Here is a 24,600-nt window from a genome sequence, read left to right on the forward strand (position 1 = left end):
GATATGTGAGTATATTACAGAAATGGGTCTATTATGGTATGTTATAATGTACACGGTATGAAGTATGTTGTGAATATTCTATAACTATAAGTATGTACAGGCTGTAGTGAGTACAAGCTATGTACAGGATATGAACAGGATATAAATATGAAAAACTATACAGAATATGAAATAAATAACTTTACAGAATCTGAGATATACAGCTATACAGAAATGGGAACTATGCAAGTTGTAAACAGTTGTAGGATTAAAGATTATCGAATGTACAGAATGATTATTTACAGAGCTATACAGTAGTGCAGTTAAGATAAGTGAGATATGTGGATAATTTCTACAGAGGCTATATAAAGTGCTGGTGGTTGTGAGTGGTGGTTCAGTCCATGTTATTATTGTGTGTTTGAGGGTACAGTTGTCCATTGTGGGGGTGTGTATGTTCAGTCCATGAGTTTAACGTGGGTCAGATGTCAGGAGGCAGAGTTCAGGAGTCTGACAGCTGTGGGGAAGAAGCTGTTCCGGTACCTGGTGGTCTTAGTCCGGAGGCTCCTGTGGCGCCTCCCAGAGGGCAGGAGGGTGAAGAGTCCATGTGATGGGTGACTGGGGTCTTTGATGATTTTCCCAGCCCTTTTCAGACACCGCTTCCTGTAGATGTCTTTTATGGCAGGAAGTGGTGCTCCGGCGATGCGCTGGGCAGTTTTCACGACCCTCTGCAACGCCTTCCGGTCTGAGGCAGAGCAGTTCCCGTACCAGACTGTTATACAGTTGGTCAGGATGCTCTCGATGGTGCAGCGATAGAAGTTCACCAGGATGTCTGAGGACAGGTGGTTCTTCCTCAGAGTCCTCAAGAAGAAGAGGCGCTGGTGAGCCTTCTTGACCAGCTTGGAGCAGTTGGTCGTCCAGGTGAGATCCTCGGAGATGTGGACTCCCAGGAACTTGAAGCTGCTCACACGCTCCACAGCCGTCCCCTTAATGTGGATGGGTGGATGTGGGTCAGCATTCCTCCTGTAGTCCACGATGAGCTCCTTGGTCTTCTCGGTGTTAAGCAGCAGGTTGTTTCTGTCGCACCACTCAGCCAGACGATCCACCTCCTCCCTGTAGGCGGCCTCATCGTTGTCACTGATGAGGCCAATCACCGTGGTGTCATCTGCAAACTTAATGATGGTGTTGGAACCACCAGCAGGTCTGCAGTCGTGGGTGAAGAGGGAGTAGAGGAAAGGGCTCATCACACAGCCTTGTGGTACACCGGTGTTCATTGTGATGGTAGATGAGCAGTGGTTATCCAGCCGGACATGTTGGGGGCGGTTGGTCAGGAAGTCCAGTAACCATTTGCAGATGAGGGAACTGATACCCAGGTCTGTCAGTTTCCTGATGAGTTGTGAGGGGTGGATTGTATTGAACGCTGAACTGAAGTCTATAAACAGCATTCTGGCGTAGGTGTTGTTGTTGTCCAGGTGTGAGAGGACAGAGTGCATTGCGATGGAGACTGCATCCTCTGTGCTCCTGTTCCGGCGGTATGCGAATTGGTGGGGGTCCAGGGTGGGGGGGAGACAGGATTTGAAGTGTGCTAGGACCAGTCGCTCTAAGTACTTAGTGATGATGGGGGTGAGTGCTACTGGGCGGTAATCATTGAGGCAAGATGGGTTGGAGTTTTTGGGTATCGGGACGATGGAGGTGGATTTGAAGCAGGCCGGTACCACAGCGTGGGCCAAGGACAGATTGAATATGTCTGTGAGCACTCCTGCATATGACTAAATCTCAGAAAATGTTGCACGGCTGCGAGGGTGTTTTCATCAGATATGATGGACACCGTCGGTAATGTAAGTAAATGACCCAACCTGAAACCAAGTGATAAGACCACAAAAGAGAAGCACAGAAGCATCTCATGTTAAATAAGCACAGAAACGTGTGGTTTCATCAGGTCCCATCATCCTGAGGCCTTTGGTTTTGCTGTTCTGCTTTATAAAGATCATTCTCCTTGTTTGTCTCTCTGTCTTTTTGTCCCTACCTGATCCCCATTATCATGGTGCACTTTCCCTTCTTTGCTACATGCCTTCATTTTCCTTTAGCTTCCATCAGCTCCTTATTAAAGCTCACATTTTGTTGGCTCTACTTTTCAGTTTTGGGGTGTCTTTATTCCATTCCTCTTTAGAATTTTAACAAAAGTAGAAGAAAAGAAAAAGATTTTCAGGGTCCTCTCCTTTGGTCTTATTATTATTCTCTGTTGCAGGTTTGATTTCTAAAGACCCATCGCTCTGAGTATATCACTCTGTAATTTGATTCACAATGTTTGCAACTCATGACTTAAAAAACTGATTTTCTTTGACTTTTTCTTTTCTTTTACCAGCAGGAGAAAACAATACAATTACTTTAGTGATTGTATTGATATTTTCTTGCTGGTAGAAGAACAGCCAGAAGGCATAAACATCATTTTAATCCAGTCTTCTCCACATCGAACATCCAAAATGTCTTGTTTTGTCCACGGCCTCTAAAATAACTTGTTGTTAATATATCTATGTACATTTATGCCAGATGTTGTGCTTTTTTGAAGCTTGTCTGTGTTTAAATCTTTTGTTGGAAAAGCAATCATATTACTATGTTTAGTACCGAGGAGATGGTGGTGTTGGGCTGCCACAAACGATTATTTTGATAGTCGACTAATCAGATCATCATCCACTGAACGTAAAACGTACAGCTTATTGCACCAGCAGCATCTGCTCTTATATAACTATCATTAGCTTACAGCTTTAAGTGTTTAAGGTCTGTGCTAACTAAAAATAAAGACAAGATGATAGTTTATTCAATTTTAATGAAATTTGCAGATTGTTTCAGTGAAGTTTAATAAACTCCTTGCTATCTAAAATATAACAGGACACCGGAGTAAATTCTCGAGCATCTCACACTTCTGATAATCAGCTGTCTGCTTGACATTTATTCAGCTGTGTAAAAACCATAACTTTAATCTCAGACAAACCGATTTACTCAGGAACAAATAAAATACTGAAAAAAAGCCAAACAATAACATTTTTAAGTTATCTAAGTGACTTATATATCATGTTTAACCTGAGTAGCGATAGACGGCGGTGGGTTTGAAAACGATCTGCCGGGAGTCCGGTGTTCTCACGGCGCTAGTGACCTAGCCCCCGGCTAGCTATCGAGCTGGTGGGTAACAGACGTCTCCGAAAAAGTCGGAGTGCTTTTGAAAATATGTGGTGTCTTGATAAACTGAGCAGATATTTGAGGTTTACACAGCTACATTCTCGCCTGAAAATATGTTAAAAGTTTTTTTGTGACCCAGAAAGAATAATAAGTAATATTAAAACTAACTAGCTGCCGCCATTGTTGGAAACTGAGCTGGGCTGCGCTATGAATTCTGGGACACAGCTTCTTCTTCTTCGGGGTTTAACAGCAGCTGGCATCCTTGTACATGCAGTGCTGCCATCTTCTGTTTCAGTCCGTTATTACACTCTTAAATCCTGCCACTTATTCCTGCGTCTTTTGTGATCTCACAAAGCTTCAAACGACGCGTCGACTATTAAATCAGTCGTCGACGATTTTGATAGTCGACTAATCGTGGCAGCCCTACAGTGGTGTCAGACGACGTATATTTTCATTCACTTCTTTTTGACGATTTAGTTCCTTCGGTGAAGTTTAGATAACTTGAGGTTAGACTGAAGAAGACGAGTTTCAACCCGTGGTCTTCATTGTCAAAATCAGACAATTTGTATGTCGAGCCAACCCCCTGAAGCTGAGCTTCAAATCTCCTTAACAGCATGCAAAAGTATCACGCTATTTCAGCCTTGACTTCAGAACGAGGGCAATAATTAGGCATGGCCGTAAGGGGTCACTTGTCAGGCAAACATCAGCGTAGGTTGTTTTAATCGTGTGAAGAAGCAGCGCTGCTGTTTTTCTGCTGAAGAGTGCCTTGTTTGTTTAAAAAAAATAAGCCTGTGTGTAGATTTGGAGAACTGGGCCCTGTTTCAGGAAGCCGGTTTAGTGGAAAAACTGAGTAAGTATACCCTGAGTTAACGAAAACTCTGGGTTTTCGGTTTCACAAAGCGAGTTCAGCTGCAGCCTGAGTGAGTCACTATGACGACACACTCCGTGAAGCTAACCTGCCCCCTAGCAGGTTTACTACAACTAACCCTGACTGTCTCCGCCTCTTTGTCGGAAACCTGACAGTAGGAAGTGTCGGACATGGCGTGCCACTTCCTTGAAGAGCCAGTAGATCGTGAAGCCCAAATTCTCCGCAGAGCTCTCCGCCGGGAGAGAGTGATCAGAGCGCGTTTGGACATTTAATCATTTCCTGATGATTTTCTGTGCGAACGTTACCGTTTCTCAGCACAATCTATAATTTATTTGGATAACATCCTCAGGCCATATATTACGCATGTGACACATCGCGGACATGCTCTCAGTTCATTGCATATTATTTGTATTGCACTTCGGTTTCTTGCAAACGGGAGCTTTCTGTATAATATTGGTGACGCTGAGCACGTTTCCAAGGCTACCGTCTGTCGGGCAGTCAGGAATGTTACAGTTGCACTGAAACGTCTCCTGTACTCGTCTGTGGTGTTCCCCGGTCACAGACCCACAAGATTTATCAAAGAGGGATGCCACAAAATTGCAGGTATCAGGATGAACAAAACTTAATTTATGATGTGGTGATACTTGGACTACTACTTAAATTGCACATTTATTTTCAGGGTTCCCAGGCGTGATTGGCTGTACAGATGGCACTCACATTCCAATCATTGCTCCTTCAGTAAATGAAGGAGACTATGTGAACAGGAAGTCTTTCCACAGCATTAATGTACAGGTACATAGTTCCCTGTAGCATGTCAAACTAACAAATTATTTCATTATAGTAATGGATGCTAATTTGTGTTCTCTGCACTGTGAAGATCATATGTGATGCTGCCAACATTATCACAAATGTGGAAGCCAAGTGGCCAGGCTCTGTCCATGACTCACAAATATTCCGTGAATGTACACTGAGCACAAAATTTGGACATGGTGAGTTGAGAATACTTTAAAATATATAAAGACCAATTGCTTCAGGGACATTTGAACTGAAGTGTACCCTTCTGTCTTAGGAGAGTTCACTGGCTACTTGCTTGGTGATAGGGGGTATCCATGTTTACCCTATTTGCTTACCCCTTACCCTGACCCTGAACCGGGCCCACAGCAGCGATATAATCTGGCTAATTGCAGGACAAGAGCCAGAATTGAAATGACTATCGGAATGCTTAAGGCCCGGTTCCAGTGCCTGCAAAGACTCAGGGTCACCCCAGAAAGGGCATGTGACATTATTGTGGCATGTGTGATTCTTCACAACATTGCCACAATTAGAGGAGAACACTGTCCTTCTGAACCAAACATCAGCAGTGATCCAAACCATGAACATCCTGACCCTCCCACGGACATACAAGATGGAAGCGCAGTCAGAGACACCATATGTCACAATCATTTCCTTTGACCCATCACCTCAACATGTTGAAAGAAGAATAAACAGATTTTTTGTTCAACTGGCTTTATTGGTCGCCTGTATTTCCTGTACACAAAGTATTAAAAGATGTAAACCTCATAAAGTGTCTCTGTTGCTTCCTCCTCTGTAACAGCTGTCAATGTTTCTTCATTATTTTCCTGTAGTAAAGAAATAAACAACATTGCTGTTCTACTGTAAACTCATATAATCTGTGGAGTATTACTCACAACTGCATGTTGGTCTGGCTCAACAGGAGGCTGCACCAGATGCAGTACACCACCACCATCAACTGATAGAATATGAGGTTTATACAGGTCACTTATAACTTACAAGGGACCAAATGGCAATTAACAAACATACCAAGCACCTTACACTTCATTGTCATTATGCTCTCAAAGACAACCAAGGCTGAGGGAAGGCAAAATCAGTCGGAAAATAACTTCACTACAAAATAATTCATTATGGTAAAGAGTTTATCAAATGAATGTGTCGCACTGCAAAGGTGACTGTGAAGAAAGGATGTATGCACATCATGTATTATTTTGAATTTACCCCTTATGTAGGCACTTGTGTCTTGCGGGGTTATTGCCTCAGAGGATGTCCCCGCAGAGATGCCTTCGGCCACAGGGCGCCCACTGTTTTGGCTGAGGGCCAACTGCTCAGCCTCTGTGAGTGGTGGTGGTGGAGGACCCCCACCTGTTTTTCGGGCCTCCGCTTTTTTTCTGTTGGCTATAACGGGTCACATTTGAGCATACAGAGTAAGCAAATATGTACTTGTAATGTGCTCAGATAATTTCAATAAGTGCTTACAGAAAGAAAATTAATGTAGCCTCTAACTGCAATTGATTTACATGGGACAAACAGACCAAGCACTATGGCTCATAATACAATTACACCTTACCTGTTTGGACTATATTTTTATATTTCATTTTTACTTGCTGCCAGGCACGTTTGGGGCCTGTTGGGTTGCACCTGCGCTCACATCACATCACAAAATAAAATGTATAAAATAACAAATAAAATAACATATGATAAAATAACGTGTTAAATGGGTGGAAATCCCTCGATCAATGTTTAAATTAACACTCACGCATTGACTCTGTCGGCTATGTTTTGCCATGCATGCTTTTGCAGCTGTGGCTGTGTTACTTTTTTCCGCGGAATTTGCATGTTATCGGCATATGCTGCCATCAGAATTTCGGCCTCAAGCGCTGTGAAATACATTGACCGCGCCTTCTTTCCCTCCGTCTCCATGGTGACTCGCTTAATCTGTGCTCCGCTTATCAGGGCTTTATGTATCCTCGTCCGCGCGCTTCACTTGGGGTTAAAGCAACTCCGCGTTGACTGAACTAATTGTTATCAGCCTTTCTGAAACGGAATATTCCGAGTTGGACAGTTCGGGGTTACTCAACCGTGAGTGTCGTTTTTCACTCTGAGTTTTCCAAACCGGCTTCCTGAAACAGGGCCCTGGGCTATGCAGTTTGGTGAAGCTGTGTTCAAGTCTCTGTATTTTAACCCTTTAAAACCGGTCAGAGCAGGCACGCTCCGTTTTGCGTAACTATTTTTAAATCCCGGTAGCACTGCAACCACGTGAGCTAGCGCAATAATTGCTTTTGCATATGAAACCGGAGGAGTTGTACTTACATCTTATGGCATCAGCTTGTCCTCGGTCACAGTTTCCTTCCACATAAAGCTTTGCAAAAACTGCATAAAAAGCACTTGCAGCAAAAAAACCCATAATATTCCAGAAACAGGCTTTGCCGATCCGATCAGCTGTTCATAACACTTCCTACGTCCATCAGCACAAACTATCGCATGTCCGTTATGTCCTGCCCGAAACTGGAAGTGACGTCATTGTCGCGGAAATGTAGTTTTTTACCACCAAGGCCTCATGAGCCTATACTGGTGTTTTTAAAAGTTATGTTTGACTTTATGACTTTCTGTGTCGTTTCTGGGATGCTTAGGACTCATATTGCACTGCTGGAAATCGTTTATTTTGATGCATATGCTGTTTTTTTTGCAAATTTGCACTATAATATTTATTTTCGTTTTTCCTGCAGTGTATAGAAATTGGTGTATTTCAAAAATAAAACTATGAAGACACTCAAAATAAATTTCCTGTGGTGGGAAACTTGTTTGTGCAACTTTTTTGTATTTACAGTTTTGAGGGATAAACCTCTTAAATTTCTCTAACTAGAAATATATGTTAAAAAACAAAAACGATTTTCAATTTTTTTGTAGTTTATTGCAATTTTTTGCAATTTATGTAATTACTATGCACTTAATGCATGCATATTATTAACATTTAGGCTGTAATGGTTGTATTGATGTATAGCAACTTGAAATGCTCCCAAAAATGGCTCCACAGCATGTAAAAATATAATATAAGCTCTGGCGGACTTGGTTCTATGGTAGGTCTTAAAGGGTTAAAATACATCAAAATGGTTTACTGATATCAGATCTCATACACTGGATGTTTGAGCTGGTATATGCACAAAGTACAGTAAAATTATGTCGGGCCAAAGAAGATCTTCTCTGCACATGAAACAGATGAAGTGTTTAATCTGCAAACAGCCACAATGGCATGAATGATTAAAAAACACATTAATAACTCATCCAAATGATTTGTTTAGTAGCCTGAATGAATTATACGAGTGCAAGCATCCACTGGTGCTAGAGCACACAGTGGCACTCCGAACTAGGGTTTCTGATTTGTGACAGTTACTGATCTGAGGTGCTCTGCCTTCATTTTTCTGTCTTCAGTTGGAGTACACAGCACGACTGGACTTCCTGTGGCGTGTCCAGGCCAAGGAGGAGATCAACGAGATGAAGGAGCTGCGAGAACACAACGAGAACATGCTGAGGAACATCCTACCCAGCCACGTGGCCCGACACTTCCTAGAGAAGGACCGGGACAACGAGGTCTGTGCAAAAACCCGCTCACACCAAAAGTGGTTATACGAGTGGTTATGTTGGTTTTTAGCAAAAAAGCGGTTGAGTCGATCTGGATCTGGAGGTGGGGAAAAGTTCTTTGAGTCATTTCGTCACAAATACACATCAAATTGAAATATGAAAAATTGAGAGGCCTCCAGTAAACCAAAACCTTTGTGATATCAGCAACTGCTAAATAACGGTAATCAAATTTTCATTGGCTAGCTGGTTGGTGTCTGGGAATATGCTAGCAACAAATCGCCAGAGGGATCCGCACCCAGTCTCTGGGCCTGTGTGACTGTGGCTTCCTGTAAGTGGGTGCTCTGGTCACAGATCTAAGCTCTTGACGGGCACTTTGTTTTTGCAGTCATACTGGTCATGAGACAGAATGCAGGTTTCAGACACGACGTCTGTGTTTTATATACACTATGTTTTTTTCCTGTTCCTCTTTCTCAGTATTGTATTAACAACATATTTGGGGGGTTCAAACTAAAAGTGGTCTCACTTAAAATGAGTTATAATTTCTTAATATAACTGCACCGTTACAGTTATTAGGATGCAGTGGGTCAAGGCTGAATCTGATTGTAGGGTGGATGCTTGCAGCAGACGTTTTGGGTCATTGTACTGTTGTCAAATTTTATTCTTCTCTTGATTCAGAGTAAAGTACCATTTCCAGATCTCAGTTCTCTCAGCTAGCATTTGTGAATCACAGCCTGTTATTACCTTCAGGAATGATGAAGTAGACACAGGTTGTTTTTTAGGCCACTGACAACTCGAAAGATTAATGTTTTCAGTAACCTGTCAGCAAACGATAGGTCACATCTGAACATTGGACTGACTCAATATTTAGTGGTTTTATAAAGCAGCGTCTCCTTTGCACGCTTCGCCTCATTTTTTTCACCACAGACCTGCTGAAAAATGAGTCCCCTGTGTTCATTACAGTTCGTTCGCCGAGTCTCGGTCTTGCTGCCTGCAGAGAAAAGAAAAGGCAGTGTAATTGCTTTTCAAAGACTTTACAAAGTGAGAATTGGTGGGGCGGTTCATTCAGCCGGAAATCTTTAGAGACCTTTTTTTTTTCCAACCCATGCATTCGATTTGATTTTAATAACATGTTGTCTGTCTGTCAGCACACATTGATTTGTGTCTCTGGCACAGCGGTGACTCAGCTGCCCCAACTCTGCAGAGAATTAAACTTTTCACAGTCACTTTTTGTTCACCTTATCGCTGCCGCTCTTCTTCTGGTGCTTTTAATTGTCCCCAAGGGGAGATAAAACGAGAGCACAAATTTACACTCAGACTTACCACTAAATACTCGTTAGTAACAAACTAATAGAATTTAACTCAAGATTTGTATCACACAGCAGGTCGTATGATTAGAAAGATAATGCCAGTAAAAATGCTTTCAGTGACTTTCAGTGCAGGTGAAGCTTCCAGGCAGCTGCAGCAGCTGCTGTCTGCATGCCTGTCAAAGAGGCCACGCTGCTTACTTTAAACTTTCACAAAATCCAAACAGGTGAGTTAAAGATCACTGCATCATCACAAAGGAGAAATTTAGCTGTAGAGGCTGTAAACCTGTAATTTGATCATGAATTGGTTCTCGCACAAACACAAACTTATTTATTAGGAAATTAGTGATACATAAGTGACAGTCTAATAAAACAACAGAATTTCAGTCACTGAAACAAAAGCACAAACCTGCCACATGGTCTGTAGCAAAAAACAACTCAACATTAGTTATGAAAAATCCTCCAAAAAGCACCAACAGCACAAACACAGCGGTGAGATCCAGTTTAATGAGCCAAGGTGAAGCCAGGCCAAGACAGTGAGCGGGTACAGCTGCACACATCTGGACAGCTGTCAGTCAAAGCAGCCCTGCCCCCAAGTCCACTATCCAGTTGGATGAGTTATAAATAATAAACCATCATCACAGTTATTATATGACACTTTTTAAAAAATATATTTATACAAAGAATCAAATACACACAATGAAAGAAAATCAATGGGTGGAGAGATGTTATATAAAGGATTAATAGCAAAAATCACCTTGATAAGCAGACATCAAGCATAAAGTTGCAGGAAGAAATTCTCCAGATTATGACCCATCTTGCAAGTCCAGGAGAGTAGGGCTGGGTATCGTCACTGATTTCTAGAATCGATTCAATTCCGATTCACAAGGTCCCGAATCGATTCGATCCACAATTCGATTTAATTCGATTCGATTCGATTCGATTTAAATCTGGGAAATTTTGACAGTCGGAAATATAATTCAGATCAGAACATTTACATATTTTTGTATCTATAAAAAGGAAGCTGACACTCGCAAGACTTTATCCAAGGTGTGAGCATCACAGCAGATGCCTTTGTGTCAAAGTAGCTGAAGATAAAACACAGAAAAACATGTAGGTGATTTTCCTGGCCTGGGATTTTATAAAAATATTCTGCAGTACATCGAAAACGAAAGAAAACCATTAATTAATGAACATTACCTCTGACGTTACAGCGGTTTTATTAGAGACACGGCTAAGCATTTTGCATTTTGAATAATTTTAAAAAGTTTCAATTTGTTCAGTATTGAACAGCAGAAATGAGGTTTTCTTTTCGGAAGAATGTAAAAGGGAAAAAAACAGCTGCCGACAGCGCTGTAAGCAACAGTAGACTTGTGCATAACAAGCAAGCGAATAATGAAGAAAGCGAAACTGTTCGAGAGAGAGAGAAGGGGGGGGAGGGAGAGAGGGAGAGAGAGAGAGCTGCGCATCGCAATGGAAGCAAAACAGTAAAAGAATTCATGACGATGTTTATGTGAAGCGTTTGGATCTTCTTTTGCTGCTGGTTCGGTCAATATTGTTTGGAGAGAGATCAAACTAACAGCTTTAGAATCAGCGCATAAAGGGCGTGAACACAAAGCGCGGACCCGGATCAGCGAGCTGTCGGCTTTCAGCCCCGACTGTGAGAAAGGCGACATCTAACTGATTCTGATCCGCTGTGTGATTAAGTCTATGTGCAGAATCCCTGTACCTGCTCTCATTTACTGTTTGGAGGTTCTTGAAATTTTGTGAGATGTCACCAGAGATTCTGGCATTTCGGACAAAATAAATTTATATTAAAAAATCGATTTAGGATTTTAATGAATCGATTTTACGTTATCCAAGCCAGAATCGATTTTAATCGATTATAAAAACCCACCCCTACAGGAGAGGTTTCCAGATGCCCTGAGAACTGCTCAGAGACTTCCCTTTGCAGCAACGAATCTTTTTGGAACAAGGAGGTGATGGGGATTTCCATTCTTGTAAGATTTGCCTCTTTGCAGCAATCGTCCCTATCCCCGTGTTTCCTTTGGTGAGATGGAAGTGGCCTATCAGAGGAGCCAAAGGTGGCTAGGGTGCAGTCTAGTTGGCCCAGGCCTCCCTCAGACGGTTGGCATTAACCGGAATAACAAAAACTTTGGCGAACTGGGAAATCAGAGGTTTAGAGGTTGGTTGACCAAAAAAGATAACAGAGAATATGATTTTTAGGTTTAGCGTTAACATCGGGGATAGACCCACGCATAAATGTCTAATTTGTAGATACTGAAAAAGTTTGAGCTGAAACAGCGCAATCCCCTCCTTTTCCCTTTGACACTTTTTAACTTGAACAATATCCCTTATGATAAAGCCACCGTGTTGATATATCGATCAGAGATTATTACGTTAAGGTTATCTGTGTTTTTGCTTAAAGTGCAGGAAGAGGTGACAACAAAACAGCTTCTTGATGCTGTTTTTCTTCCAGTCGTCCATTCTTCGTCGCTCTCCTTCACCAGCTCAGTAATACCTGATGCCACTGGTCTGCAAACACACCCGTTATCACTAGTCCTTTCAAATTGCTGTATTGTCCTCTCTTGCCTCCTTGATGATCAAATCTCCAATGTTCCTTTGCCTTCCAAACAAAGGTCGAGCAACCTATGAATTATGAATGTCAGGAGAGGAGAGCCGATATCATTCTGCTTCTAATTAAAAAGGACACGATTAAAAATGCATCCATTAGAATAGTTTGACTTCTAATCACTTGTTGCATTATTAATCAGGATGTTTGTTGTTCTGTGATTTAGATACCAGAGCACTGGGTTATTAATAGGCTCCCACACCCCTGAGGAGGTTTTGATGATCTTTGGAATCAATTAAAACTCAGCATCATTTATTCCACCAGGTAGCTTCGTTTTTTTGAAGGTTTTATTCCTGAGTGTGTCAGTCGCTTACTAAATGGCACTTCAGCAGAATTTAATCTGTTAAATTTCAGTAACAGTTTCAGTCAAGTTTTTATTTTGACGCCACATTTTTAGTTTCTTATTCTCGTCAATTCATGGATCATTTCTGAATTCTTCTTCGTCTTCTAGTAAAGCTTTTATTTTGAAACATTTAGAGGAAAATCGTATAGAATCAAAAAGGATCCCAAAGTAAAGTTGAAGTGAATGATTGAAATGCAACAAAGTGTTTGAAAGCAGAGTGGCTGGAAACACACTGAGAGCTGTCATGCAAATTATGGCGTGTTTCTGAACGTCTTCGAGGCGTTTCGAGTACAACTGTCAGCGTTGGAACATTAAACTCACGCCAAATTTCATAATGACCCAAGTGGAAAATGGAGTGGAAAGTGAGGAAGTGGAAAAATGAATAAATGTGACTTCAAGGAAAGACAGAAAAACATATCTGTAGAAACAAAGGTTTGCTGCTTCAACGACACTTGTTTGTTACAGACACTTGTGCATCAAGCTAAGTGATTGGTTGATCCAAATATTTTTGGCAAAGGAAAAAGAGGAGAAGAAAATGATGGTCTTAAATAACATCTTTGCCCCTGTTTTTAGACTAAAAGTTCCTGACACCTCCCCCATGTTTTAATGTCATCATGGCAGCAGACATGCTGCATCAGTGCCGGGGCAGCCAGCACTCGTCCTAAAGCATGCGGCTAACCGCGCGCTGCCCTCCGAGTTCTTAGTGCTTGGAATTCTTTTGCCTGGAGGCCTTTCTGAGGTAATCTCAGAAACTACTGCATCTGACTTCAGTGACTCATAAAAGACAGTTTCGGATCAACATCAGATCTATAGCTCGAGCAGAACTTGGCTCCTGGAATTATGATTCTAAGCTGTAGCTGATCATCACGATGAGATAATCAAACAACAAACTGTAGATAGACGGAACATCTCTCTGCTTTAAATCAATGTTAACATTTTTATTTGGGGGTTTTTGTCTGTACTTTGGAGGCATAAGTCGCCATATTTGTATGAGAGAGTGATGGTGCAATGCTAAATGCATACACGAACCCAGCAGCAAGTCATTTGATATGTTATTATTTTATTATTTTTATTTTTAGCACAATTCAAAGTAAATGATGACTGCAGCATCAGGAAAGGGACAAATCAAAATGCATAACACTGATGGTCACCGCTAAAGCCAGACATGAATATGTTGGGCTCAACGTGAGTGTCCACCGAGATTACAACGTCAAGTAAAGTTTAGAGGTAAACAGCACTGAGAGCACAGTGAGGATAAGTGAAAGATATCAACTTGTAAATTTACATGATTGAATGATTTACTGAGGCAGTGCTCTCCATCGAAGACAGAAATGATGCAAACATTGCCCCCCAGCTATATGAAATTCCACACACCTCGAAGCAGAAAACGTGGTTAACAAACAACACTGATAACCATTTATGTGATCGCCACCATCTCCGCCTGGGGTTTTAGGGATTGTTAAAAAAGCTAAAGAAAGCCCGGCTCTGTCGAACTGGCTCCACAGTACACCCCACTGAAATGTACATGTTGTGCTGAAATAATTAAATTTCATTTCTTCAGGGTTTGACATAACTTGGATAAATATAGGTTATTCTAATCCAAAACATTATGATGTTTGTGCATCACCCAAACCTCTGTAAACGCCCGGAGATGCACAGTATAAAATATGATGTCAGAGTTGCTGTCACAGCCCGTAAGCATCATCCTCAGCAGTGTAGCCCTGTAGTCTGTGTTTGTGTTTTACATTCCAGTTTAGCTCTCATACATTTTATTATTCTTAACCCTTATCAAGATTTTTATTTCTTTATTTAATCTAATTAAAAATTTGCTCAATGGGATGAGAAAGGTCTTTTTTTTCTTCAGATCACAGATGCATGATCCAATTTAAGTACTAAAGTGAACTGAATACTTAATTGGAGGTGATGGAGTGTTGATGGTGGAGCATTACTGCCTTTAGTCACCCATCTTTCTATTTAGTATTAGAAAACTCCTCCTGAAGTATGTTAGGGAGGCTTAGTTTGCAGGAAAAAGTAAAGCCCAAACAAACCTCGGAGCTCTGGCTGCCCTGAAAAGGCACCGGGAATAACCGAGCAATTAAATTAGTTCGACTTTTACTGAGTTCCACTTTGAAGGCGCTGACATTTGACTGAGCTCATTAAGCTTGTATGATTTCACAATAAAGTCAAAGGCTTATTTTTATAAGTGTGTAATTACATTAAAATGATAACAGACAGAGAGAGTCACCCAGCTTCTCCTGAATTATTACCTCCAAATGTTGAACTCTGGACAGACGTTATGTTTTCTAGCTCATCATTAAAATGCCTCCATAATGGCACAAAGAGCAACTGCGTGTGAGGACATGCTACTGCATGTCAGCACGCCTCCCGCCCGGTCACGTATCAACAGTGCCCCCTAGTGATGAGCACTGTGTAATGCACAAAACTGTAAGGTAATGATTGCTGCTGTGCGGGCTTTTCGGTGCTTTGTTTTAAAGCTCCAAAAAGTGTTTTACCTCCAAACTTCCTGTCAGGGATATGATTGACTACAGCTGACAGCTGCTCTGTGGAAACATAGAAAGGCTTTATTTGAGAGCACTCACCAACACAGAGACTATTGGAAAAATCCAAGGAGCTCAGTGCAGGTCTGAGAAAGTGTCATAATCCAACATCATCCATTCAAACAACGGCACAGGTTTTATATGACGTGTATCCTCTTAGTTTATTTTGATGGTCCAAGACAATCCAGGAAGAACTGAGGCCTCCAGAACATCACCATCTACCGTCAAGTGAGTCACATCACCATGAAGTGAGAGAAGCCCCTGATACTATTAACTGCAATTATTCAGCTCCACAAACTGCACCAATCAAGCTGGTTCAAATCAGCTGATGAGTCGTTATCTTCATTGGCAAATATTGCACATGTCACACTATTTAAACTACACGTTGCTTTTGCCTCTGCAAGCCACTTTGCAACCAACCTCCCCTCAGTCCCTTTCTGTGACTCCCTCTCTCCTGATGTTTTTGCCTCTCAGCTTGAACTTTAACTAAAGTGTTCTTGAGAGAGCTAAAAAGCGGACGATAACCTGGAGCACAGTCTGTTCTATTACAGTTCTCTGTTAGTGTCTTCCCTTAGATATTACAAGTGGAGTGCCCAACACCAAAGTTTAATTTCTGTTTTCATTTACTGGAAGAAATTCAGAGGGGATGAAAGTGGGGCAGTGTCACATTTGTCTTGTGTAAAGTTTCACTCAATTCTCTGGAGAGTAAAGCAATGATCGACCTGCTGCTATAATGTCATCTGTCAGCCAGACGATTGTTTGAATGCGTGGCCAAATTCACCAATGCTTGGTTCTGCAGTATCCATAGAGACACAAAACAAGTGACTGAATGAAGTTATCTTGTTTGTGATTCAAGAAAACGTGACACCGTGAGCTCACTCGTGACGTGTTTACCCACAGGAGCTGTACTCGCAGTCCTACGATGCCGTGGGCGTGATGTTTGCCTCCATCCCAGGCTTTGCTGACTTCTACTCCCAGACCGAGATGAACAACCAAGGAGTCGAGTGCCTGAGGCTCCTCAATGAAATCATCGCTGACTTTGATGAGGTGAGACTGCAGATTTTCAAGTGTGCCCACTTCTGCTTCAGACAAACATTTTAAACATGCAGAGGACCGTCTCTGATGTCAGCATCTTCTGTTTTTCATGAAAAGCAGATCACTTCACAGCGGGTTAATCCGAAGCCAGAAACAACGAGCACACTCACATACGTGCACAGGTTATCAACAAGCACTGATTTCAGACAGAAACGCACCCGCACAGGAAATAAACACCACAGACACAAAAGCTTGTGGGTTCCACTGATATGAACCCAGATATTAGCTCTCATCCTGTATTGATTTAGCTTTCATGATACAGGGAGGATTTTTAAGCTTCCGTGGCAGCTGCTCCAGACTTTCTACACGAGTTCAAAACAGACTGAAGTACAGAATTACTGCGACTGATCCACCAAAGCAGAACTATAGAAACAGTTACCTTGTTGCATCAGCAAGAAGGAACCTTCAAATGAGAAGAAACCAGTTGATAAAAGAGCTGCTCAATAAGTCTCCATGCGTCAGATTCAGTGTGAGTTAGGATGCTTGCAGAAGTTTCACAAAACTTTGCACTTTTTGGTTCCCTGTGGACAGAGTTGAAGTCTACAGGAACTCGTGGTCCTGATCAAGCCTCTGAACCGAAGTCTCTGACAGAAAATGTCAAAGTCTCCTAATAAGCGCAGAGACAGGCAGACACCAGCTGCGCTCTCTGCTGCCTCGGGCCACAATCCTCACTCACTTTCCCTCAAAACAAGAACAGACCTTGCAGTATGAGCCCACGGCAGAGGGGCTCTCACTGCAGATGACAAGATCAGAATAAATGGCTTCGTTTTAGGGGACAATTAGCAAAGAAGTGAGTAAGATTTATGCATCAGTCTGATTGTTTTCCACAGCAGACAATGATACAACGATGAGTTGTGGTTTAAAAGTAACAGATTCCTGTAAAAACGATGATAGTTTTATATCAGCTGACTGCAAAGAGATTCTCTTTGTTTGCTGTCATGTCGGAAAACTGAGCAATAAGCAACTCCACATTTTTGTTATGGTACTTTGCCGCTGTTTCCATCCACAGGAACTTGTGTGTTCCCACCATCAGAATGTTAATCAGCTTAATCTTTAGACTGTTTTCATTTTCCCTGGTTTAGATACTTCTGTGAACACTGGTTGGTTAAACTCTGATTAGACAACCACAACAAGGAACCTATCAGAAAAGAAATAAAAGTCAGATTTGGATTGATGTAAGCTTTTTTTTTTGCTTATTACGTCATATATCCAGAGATTTTTCTTGTAAGGCCTACAGAGTCAAGCAAACATGTTACTGGATTATTCAGGGTTCAGTTACAACCAACTCCAGTGACATATCATCCATTTTAACTCTCTTGGCTCCAAGCAAATGCTTACCTGAATCATCTCCCAGACACACCCAAATTCATAGTGATAAATTATCCATATACCGTGTTGGGAAGGTCACTTTTAAAATGGTTTCCACTACAGATTACAGAATACATGGCCCAAAATGTAGTTTGTAATGTATTCTGTTAAGTTACTCAATGTAACGTATTCTGATTACTTGATATATTATCATGCTTTTTACAACTACATGAATGTACTATTGCTGTGATTTATTACTATTACTGAAGGGTACTCACCACCAAGCTAACATTGCTAGCTGGCATTAGCTGAGGTTAGTTCATAGACTGCTTTCAGAACTGCACATGATTATTTGCAGCTAGCAGGTTGTTAATGCTAACCATCAAGTCTAACAGTCTGCAGTCTAGTACACCGTAGTACATCGAAGATACTGAAGTGGCACATAACCCAGGTAGCTACCACAACTAAAACAAAGTAGCTGCAGTAGGCTAACGTTAGTTTTTAAAAAATAACTTTCTTTAGGTTGGAGGTGAAGTCTTTTGACGCTGAGAGCAGCTTGGTTGCTGGCAAACAGAGTTTGCATTGCACGGTCAGATTTCCCGTTCTTCTTTAAATGTGAAGTGGCGTCGGAATTTCCAAGTAAGAAAAGCATTCCTGCCCGTGCACTGCTGGCTCTGGGTCCACTGTGTAACTGACGCCACCAACATTAACAGGACGTTTACATTAGAGCCTCTTATTGCGTGTTTTGTTTGGGTTTCTGGTAATGCATGGAATTAACAAAATTAGAGAGGGGATAGCCTAATATGAAACAGGAGAAGAACGCTGTGTAATCCATTTATTTCAACAAAGTAACTGAATTCTAATCATCACCTATTTAAACAGTAACTGTAACAAAATGCAGTCACTCATATTTTGTATTTTAAATACGTAATGCCGGTACGTGTATTCTGTTACTCCCCAAAACCGCATTTCATGTTTGGTGACACGTTGTGCTTTATTTAGTCATGTCTCAAATCTTGTTGTAATTTGTGGTTTTGTTTAGTATTGCAATATGCAAACAAATACTGCTACTTGCCAGATAGTAGAGTGGAAAGCCATGGAAAACAAAATGAGAAAGCTGGAACAGGTATCGACTTTGATGAAATGCTGCCTGCTGAGGATTTGTGTGTTTACCAGCCAAGAGCAGCTCTGACAAAGACAGAGGCTGACAGAGTGAGGAGGAAATAGCTGTTGCCACATCAGCTTAGTAATTTACTCAACTTATCTTCACATAGTGCAAAAGCAGAAACACAGTGATGTTCAGTTCAGTTTTTTAATTCAATTTAACCAGTAACATGAACGATTATGTCCCCGAAAAAGGTTCCTGGGAGAAAAAACATCACGGAGCCCAAACTCCGTTATCCATGACAGGCGGTGGCAGATGGAAGGATTAACAGAGCTGGAGCTTCTTCACTTGTTGTGGCTTCGGAAGTAAAATATTTGCAAGAACAAGAAAGCAAACACAAATGTTCAAAGTGTCTCTCTGACTTTACAGCTGCTGGGTGAAGACCGATTTCAGGACATCGAGAAGATCAAGACGATTGGAAGCACCTACATGGCCGTCTCTGGTCTGTCACCTGAGAAGCAGGTGAGACCCTTGGGGCCGGCTGTTTTCTTTACTTTACATGAACAAAATAATTTGTATACATTAAATGAAAATAAAAGGTAATTAAGTGGTTTTAAAAATAATACGAAGATTTAATGAATCTGATTTCTAACATTCTGACGTTTCATTTCTCCAAACATGCTGGTTAGGATCCTCACACTAAGAGCGCCATCTGTTAGCTAGTTAAGTGTAACTTTGCTGAAAATTGGTTGTTTGATCAAAGTTTTGCAGCATGGCTGGAGTCAGTACCACATGTGAACTATTTTGCTTCTTGTAATTTGGTATTTTGAGGCAGAAGTACTAGAAAATATCAGAGGACTTTTCAGGCTGTGTGGAAGTAATTAAACTAATAAATAAAAATAATGACAGATCCCAGCCCGTCGCATCTGTTCGAGTGGAAGCATTAGATCGTGTGCCTAAAACCTTGAGTGAAGGCTTCAGTATCCACGGCAGTGAAAAGAGTTTTCTGACACAGTTCATCTCTGATGCGTCTGCCCTGCAGCTGGTCCTGATGTTCAGCTGACTCAGACCCTTCTGCTCTCACTCCCACAGCAATGTGAAGATAAATGGGGTCACCTGTGTGCGTTGGCAGACTTCGCCATCGCCCTCAACGAGAGCATCCAAGAGATTAACAAGCACTCCTTCAACAACTTTGAGCTGAGGATCGGTAAGAGCTTTGATGACGAAAGAGTAAAGTGGGTAACATTTTGTGGAGATCATCTCAGTCTAAACACTCAGAGTGGAGTGGACTCAGTTTTAATTTTCAATGACAAACACCAGAACGCTGTGTGAAGACAAGTGGGTAGTAGTTTCTGCAGTGCAGGTGAAAGAAATAAAAGCAAACAAAAAGCATTTTTACCTTTTAATGTGGCTGCAGCACAGAAATAATGTTCTCAGTGTCACTGCATCAACCTGAAATCCATGAAACTGAGAAAAAGCAACTGGTTGAATTGTTTCCTGTAGAAGCAGTAGGGTGTGCTTAGTTTTACCTTGTTTTTCAAAGGACTTCATATACTTTCTGACAATAAAAAGCAAAGATCAGCTGTCTCAAGGCAAACTCAACATCGAGGAGTGCAGATTGCGACAGCAGACTTCTTCGGGTTCTTTCAGTCCTTAAGTGCAGAACAACAAGTACACAAAGAGTCAGATGCTAATCAGTGCAAAATAAAATGAGAAAACAACAAAACGCACAGCTGGATGTTTAGTTGGAGATTCACTGACTTTTGGAGTCTCAAGTGGCCTTTTAAGGAACTGCAGTTTTTAGCACCTCCAGATTTGCATCATTAAAAATGAAAACAAAAGCAAGAAGACCCTTTTTGTGTTTTTAATAAAAAATGGTTCAGCCCCTAACAGCTGGTCCTGTGTGTTTTTGGCAGGTATGACTCATGGCTCGGTGGTGGCAGGCGTGATCGGTGCCAAGAAGCCTCAGTACGACATCTGGGGGAAGACGGTGAATCTGGCCAGCCGGATGGACAGCACCGGCGTGAGCGGCAAGATCCAGGTTCCCGAGGAGACCTACCTGATCCTGAAGGAGCGCGGCTTCGCGTTCGAGTACCGCGGCGAGATCTACGTGAAGGGCATCAGCGAGCAGGAGGGCAAGATCCGAACGCACTTCTTGCTGGGCCGCGTGCAGCCCAACCCGCTCATCCTGCAGCCCCGCAAAATCACCGGCCAGTACTCGCTGGCGGCCGTGGTGCTCGGCCTGGTGCAGTCGCTCAACCGGCAGAAGCAAAAGCAAATCCTCAACGAGAACAACAACTCGGGCATCATGAAGGGCCACCACCACTACAACCGGAGGACGTTGTTAGCACACGGTGGCTCCGAGGTGGGAGGGGGCCATCACGCTGAAGCAGCTGATAAAACTGAGCTGTCCTGAAGAGCAGACTGGAGTTTCAGTTCCACAGATCTCTCAGAGGCAGGGCTGCTCGTCAGCCAGAAATAGTGCCTGCGGTTGAGTTAAACCTAAGTGGGCGGAGCTAAAGAACATTTCTTTCTAGCATGTTCGCAAAAAAACCACAACAAACAAAAGTCCTTGAGGAGCTGTTGCAGTTTAAGCTGCTTTCAGGTCCTGAATTGTAAGTTTATGTTGTACTGAATAAAGGCTGTTTTCTGAAGAGCTACGTAGGCAGGATTCAAATCAGGAATGTCATCTTATCTCCCAGAAATCAAAAAATGCACCAAGAGTGAACAAGAAGGAAAGGCTTCAGTGCTAAACTAAACTGAACACGGCTCGTTAAAGTTTAAATCTACTACTTGTTTAATCTTTAGTGTTACTGGTTGGAAAACTTCAATGAGGAGCTTGTTTTAAGTAAACTGAGATGAAAGCAGTTTTTCCTCATTTTAATCTGAAATAGTCTTTCAGGAGATGCAAATAAATACCATAAAATATAAATACATTCCGTTTGTCATGCAACACCACGTAATATCAAGGAGAACAGGTCAACAGGATACAGCAGGAAGTTACTGATATTCTCCTCCAACATCCATCCTTCAGAGAAGTTAAATTATTTCATGCACATTTTAAAGGTGTTAAATTTGTTGCACTGAGTTTGGATGGGCCTGAATTTTAGTAGTGATGTCACTGCGAGCACTTTGAGTTCACTATGTCATGATTTTTGCCCCTCTACACATTTATATCACACAATGCAGCTGTAAACGCAGGAGAGCACCAGATCCAGACTTCATTCCAATACAGCGATGACTGAATTAACCTGCTGTGAACATTAGCAAACTTATATTGACTGAGCAGCTGTTCTTTTAAACTTTGTCATAGTTAAGATGTTGAAAAAGATAAACAGAGGCAGACTAGTAAGACACATTAGCTTACTTAACGACTGAACTGGCGTCAGTTCAAGGCCTGGAGTACACTGGTGGAAACCCTAAAGAAGATGAATCAGAACGAGGTCTTGCTTAGTTCATTGACAAATGTGGTTAAAGCCTTTGAAATGGTTACAAAGCAAACTGCACATCATGTGATATATAAATATCATGTCACTGCATCATTGCTATAGCAACGCCATGCTTTTACGGTACCCAGAGTGTACAGTAATGAAACAAACCCAGGTTTGTCTGAGGGCGGGAACTGACACAGCATGTTACTTTACAAAGTACGAATAATTTTACAGCAAAATATTTGCAAAAAATCCCAGTTCCTGCTAAAGGTGGAAACAACAAACAAAGTCACACCATCCAGCACAACCAGGCTATGAAGGAGAGGATGCTAGCAGCTGATGACGTGTGAGTGAGTGTCACTGGAGCACTTGCTAGATACACTTAAATGACAGGAAGAGAAAATGGAAGTTACTGAACTGGTTTAAAAGCTTGACTAAAAATACAACATCCAGTGTAGAAAATATGTTTGAGTTTTATATGGGAAATACTGTGTGGCTCCACTTACAAGGTGGACTTACTTTAGTTGTTGTTTGACTAAAGTGTTGAGCGTTTGCTTTGATTTAAAATTTTTAATGTCACAATTGCTAGTCTTGGTAGTCGAGAATCAGTCTGCCAGGACCTTTGCTCCTGGACGGTGCCCGGCACACATTGCACTAAACCCCTACGGTGCCTACGGGTGGTGGGCCTGCAGGAGGATGGGCCCATGTCCCTTTTTTGGGCTGTGCCCGGCCAGGCCCCATGGACTAAGGCCCGGCCACCAGATGCTCGCCCTCGAACACCTCCCTGGCTCCAGGGAGAGGCCCCGGTAACCCTATCTCTGGCAGGGTGAACTGTTCCCTTGGTCTTGTACTTCTGAGGGGGTCACCCTTGGATCTTCCAAGGGTGAGAAGTTCGGCCATCCGGGAGGGGATCAGAGTAGAGCTGCTGCTCCTCCACATTGAAAGGAGCCAGTTGAGGTGGTTGGGGCATGTCCCACTGGGAGGAGGCCTTTGGGTTTCCCCCGGATAAGCTGGCAGAGGTGGCCGCGGAGAGGGAGGTCTGGACTTCTTTGCTAAGGCTGCTGCCCCACGATTCAGCTCCGGATAAGCGGAAGAAGATGGATGGATGGATTAAAATTTCCAGGGAACACATGACGTAGACTACTTTTGTGCTTAGGTTTGACTTATTCTGGCACTACTATTACACTAAAACGCTGCTAGCATCTGTGCTAGCAGCAGCAACTGGTAGCAAGTCATCAGTGACAGCAGCTCGTTTGTTTACTTACACCTATAAATACTGCTGCTTGCAGCAACATTCAGTTCAATTTTATTTATATAGTACCAAATCACAGCAACAGTCACCTCAACGCTCAACATTCAGCATTTTATTCCCTATAACATCAAAAGTTGCAGTTTTTCTTAAAATGTCAATGGAATTTTGAAACAATATCACCTACCCCTACTTAGTAAATTCACCTTTGCAGGTTATGTAATACCTGCTGCAGGCTTTACACTCTCATACTGGTCTACATGTGACAGTTATGCACGAAGAAAAGCCCTGACCCCCAAAGAATAAGCTCTGCAGCAAATGTGCACTCTGCAAGCTTCCAACTTTGATTGTAAATAGAGGACTGGCGTAGCTACCAGAGTGTCACCCAGTGGTTTGTTAATTCTGACGTTTAGCTTCCATCAACATCTGTTTTTATTTTTTAAAAGCCAGATATGATGATGTTTGGATGTGAAGAATGCAGGGTGGAAAGTTTCAATCGAACAGAAGCTACTGTAGCCTGGTTAGCATCCAATGGCTATACTGGAGTTTGACTTGTTAACAAGTCTGGTCATACCCCTAGTAATGAGTTAAATTTTACAGTAGTCCTTATGCTCTGCAGCTTCACTGAATTGGGTACATGAATGGTTCCTCTGCTGCAGGTCCTGGTAAAGGCGACCCCGTAGCTCACAGCAGCTTTCCAGATCACAAGAAAGACTCCATCACTGCCATCGCCAGCTGCAGTGGAGCGCTGGTTCTTTCAACAGAAACCTGTCCAGTGAGTCTGCCAGCACGGGAAACACGAGATGTGAACAGGCCAATTGCTAGCTGGTTAGCTACAGCTGAATTTTCAAAATAAGGGTTTGTCCACTCAAAACAAGAATGGTGTCGAAGGGATGAAAAAAAGCTTTAAAAAAAAGTCACCAGATAAACTGGGTCAGCCATTGAAGTAAATCTATACTAATAATCTAAATTATTAAACTAAATCTTTTTTCCTTCTTTTCTTTTTTTTTTAAACCAGGTTGTAAACATGTAAACGTGCTGATTTTTCCTGTATGGAGACTGACTCACCTTTGAAGACAGCCTCGAGTGGTCATTGGAGGAATTGCAGTTTTTGGTACATTAGCTTCGGTTCATTTTTCAGATGCACTTGGCTTTAAAACTTTGCCAGTGTTTTAAAGAG

The 24,600-nt window shown here is 42.1% G+C and overlaps 1 protein-coding gene across 1 annotated transcript in view; it reads left to right on the plus strand.

The window, feature by feature from the left end:
- adcy8 (adenylate cyclase 8 (brain)) overlaps positions 1-21,156 on the plus strand; it is a 132,277-nt gene extending 111,121 nt beyond the window's left edge. Inside the window, exons 14-18 of the mRNA XM_085378882.1 lie at positions 8,246-8,404; positions 16,133-16,279; positions 19,170-19,262; positions 19,833-19,947; positions 20,657-21,156. Coding sequence (XP_085235008.1) covers positions 8,246-8,404; positions 16,133-16,279; positions 19,170-19,262; positions 19,833-19,947; positions 20,657-21,156 — 1,014 coding nt within the window. The remainder of the gene's footprint in view (positions 1-8,245; positions 8,405-16,132; positions 16,280-19,169; positions 19,263-19,832; positions 19,948-20,656) is intronic.
- Positions 21,157-24,600: the final 3,444 nt, after the last annotated feature.

Source organism: Diplotaxodon limnothrissa, linkage group LG18, assembly GCF_057381915.1.
Source record: "Diplotaxodon limnothrissa isolate DT_005_m linkage group LG18, D_limnothrissa_male_GT1.1, whole genome shotgun sequence".
Lineage (NCBI taxonomy): Eukaryota > Metazoa > Chordata > Actinopteri > Cichliformes > Cichlidae > Diplotaxodon > Diplotaxodon limnothrissa.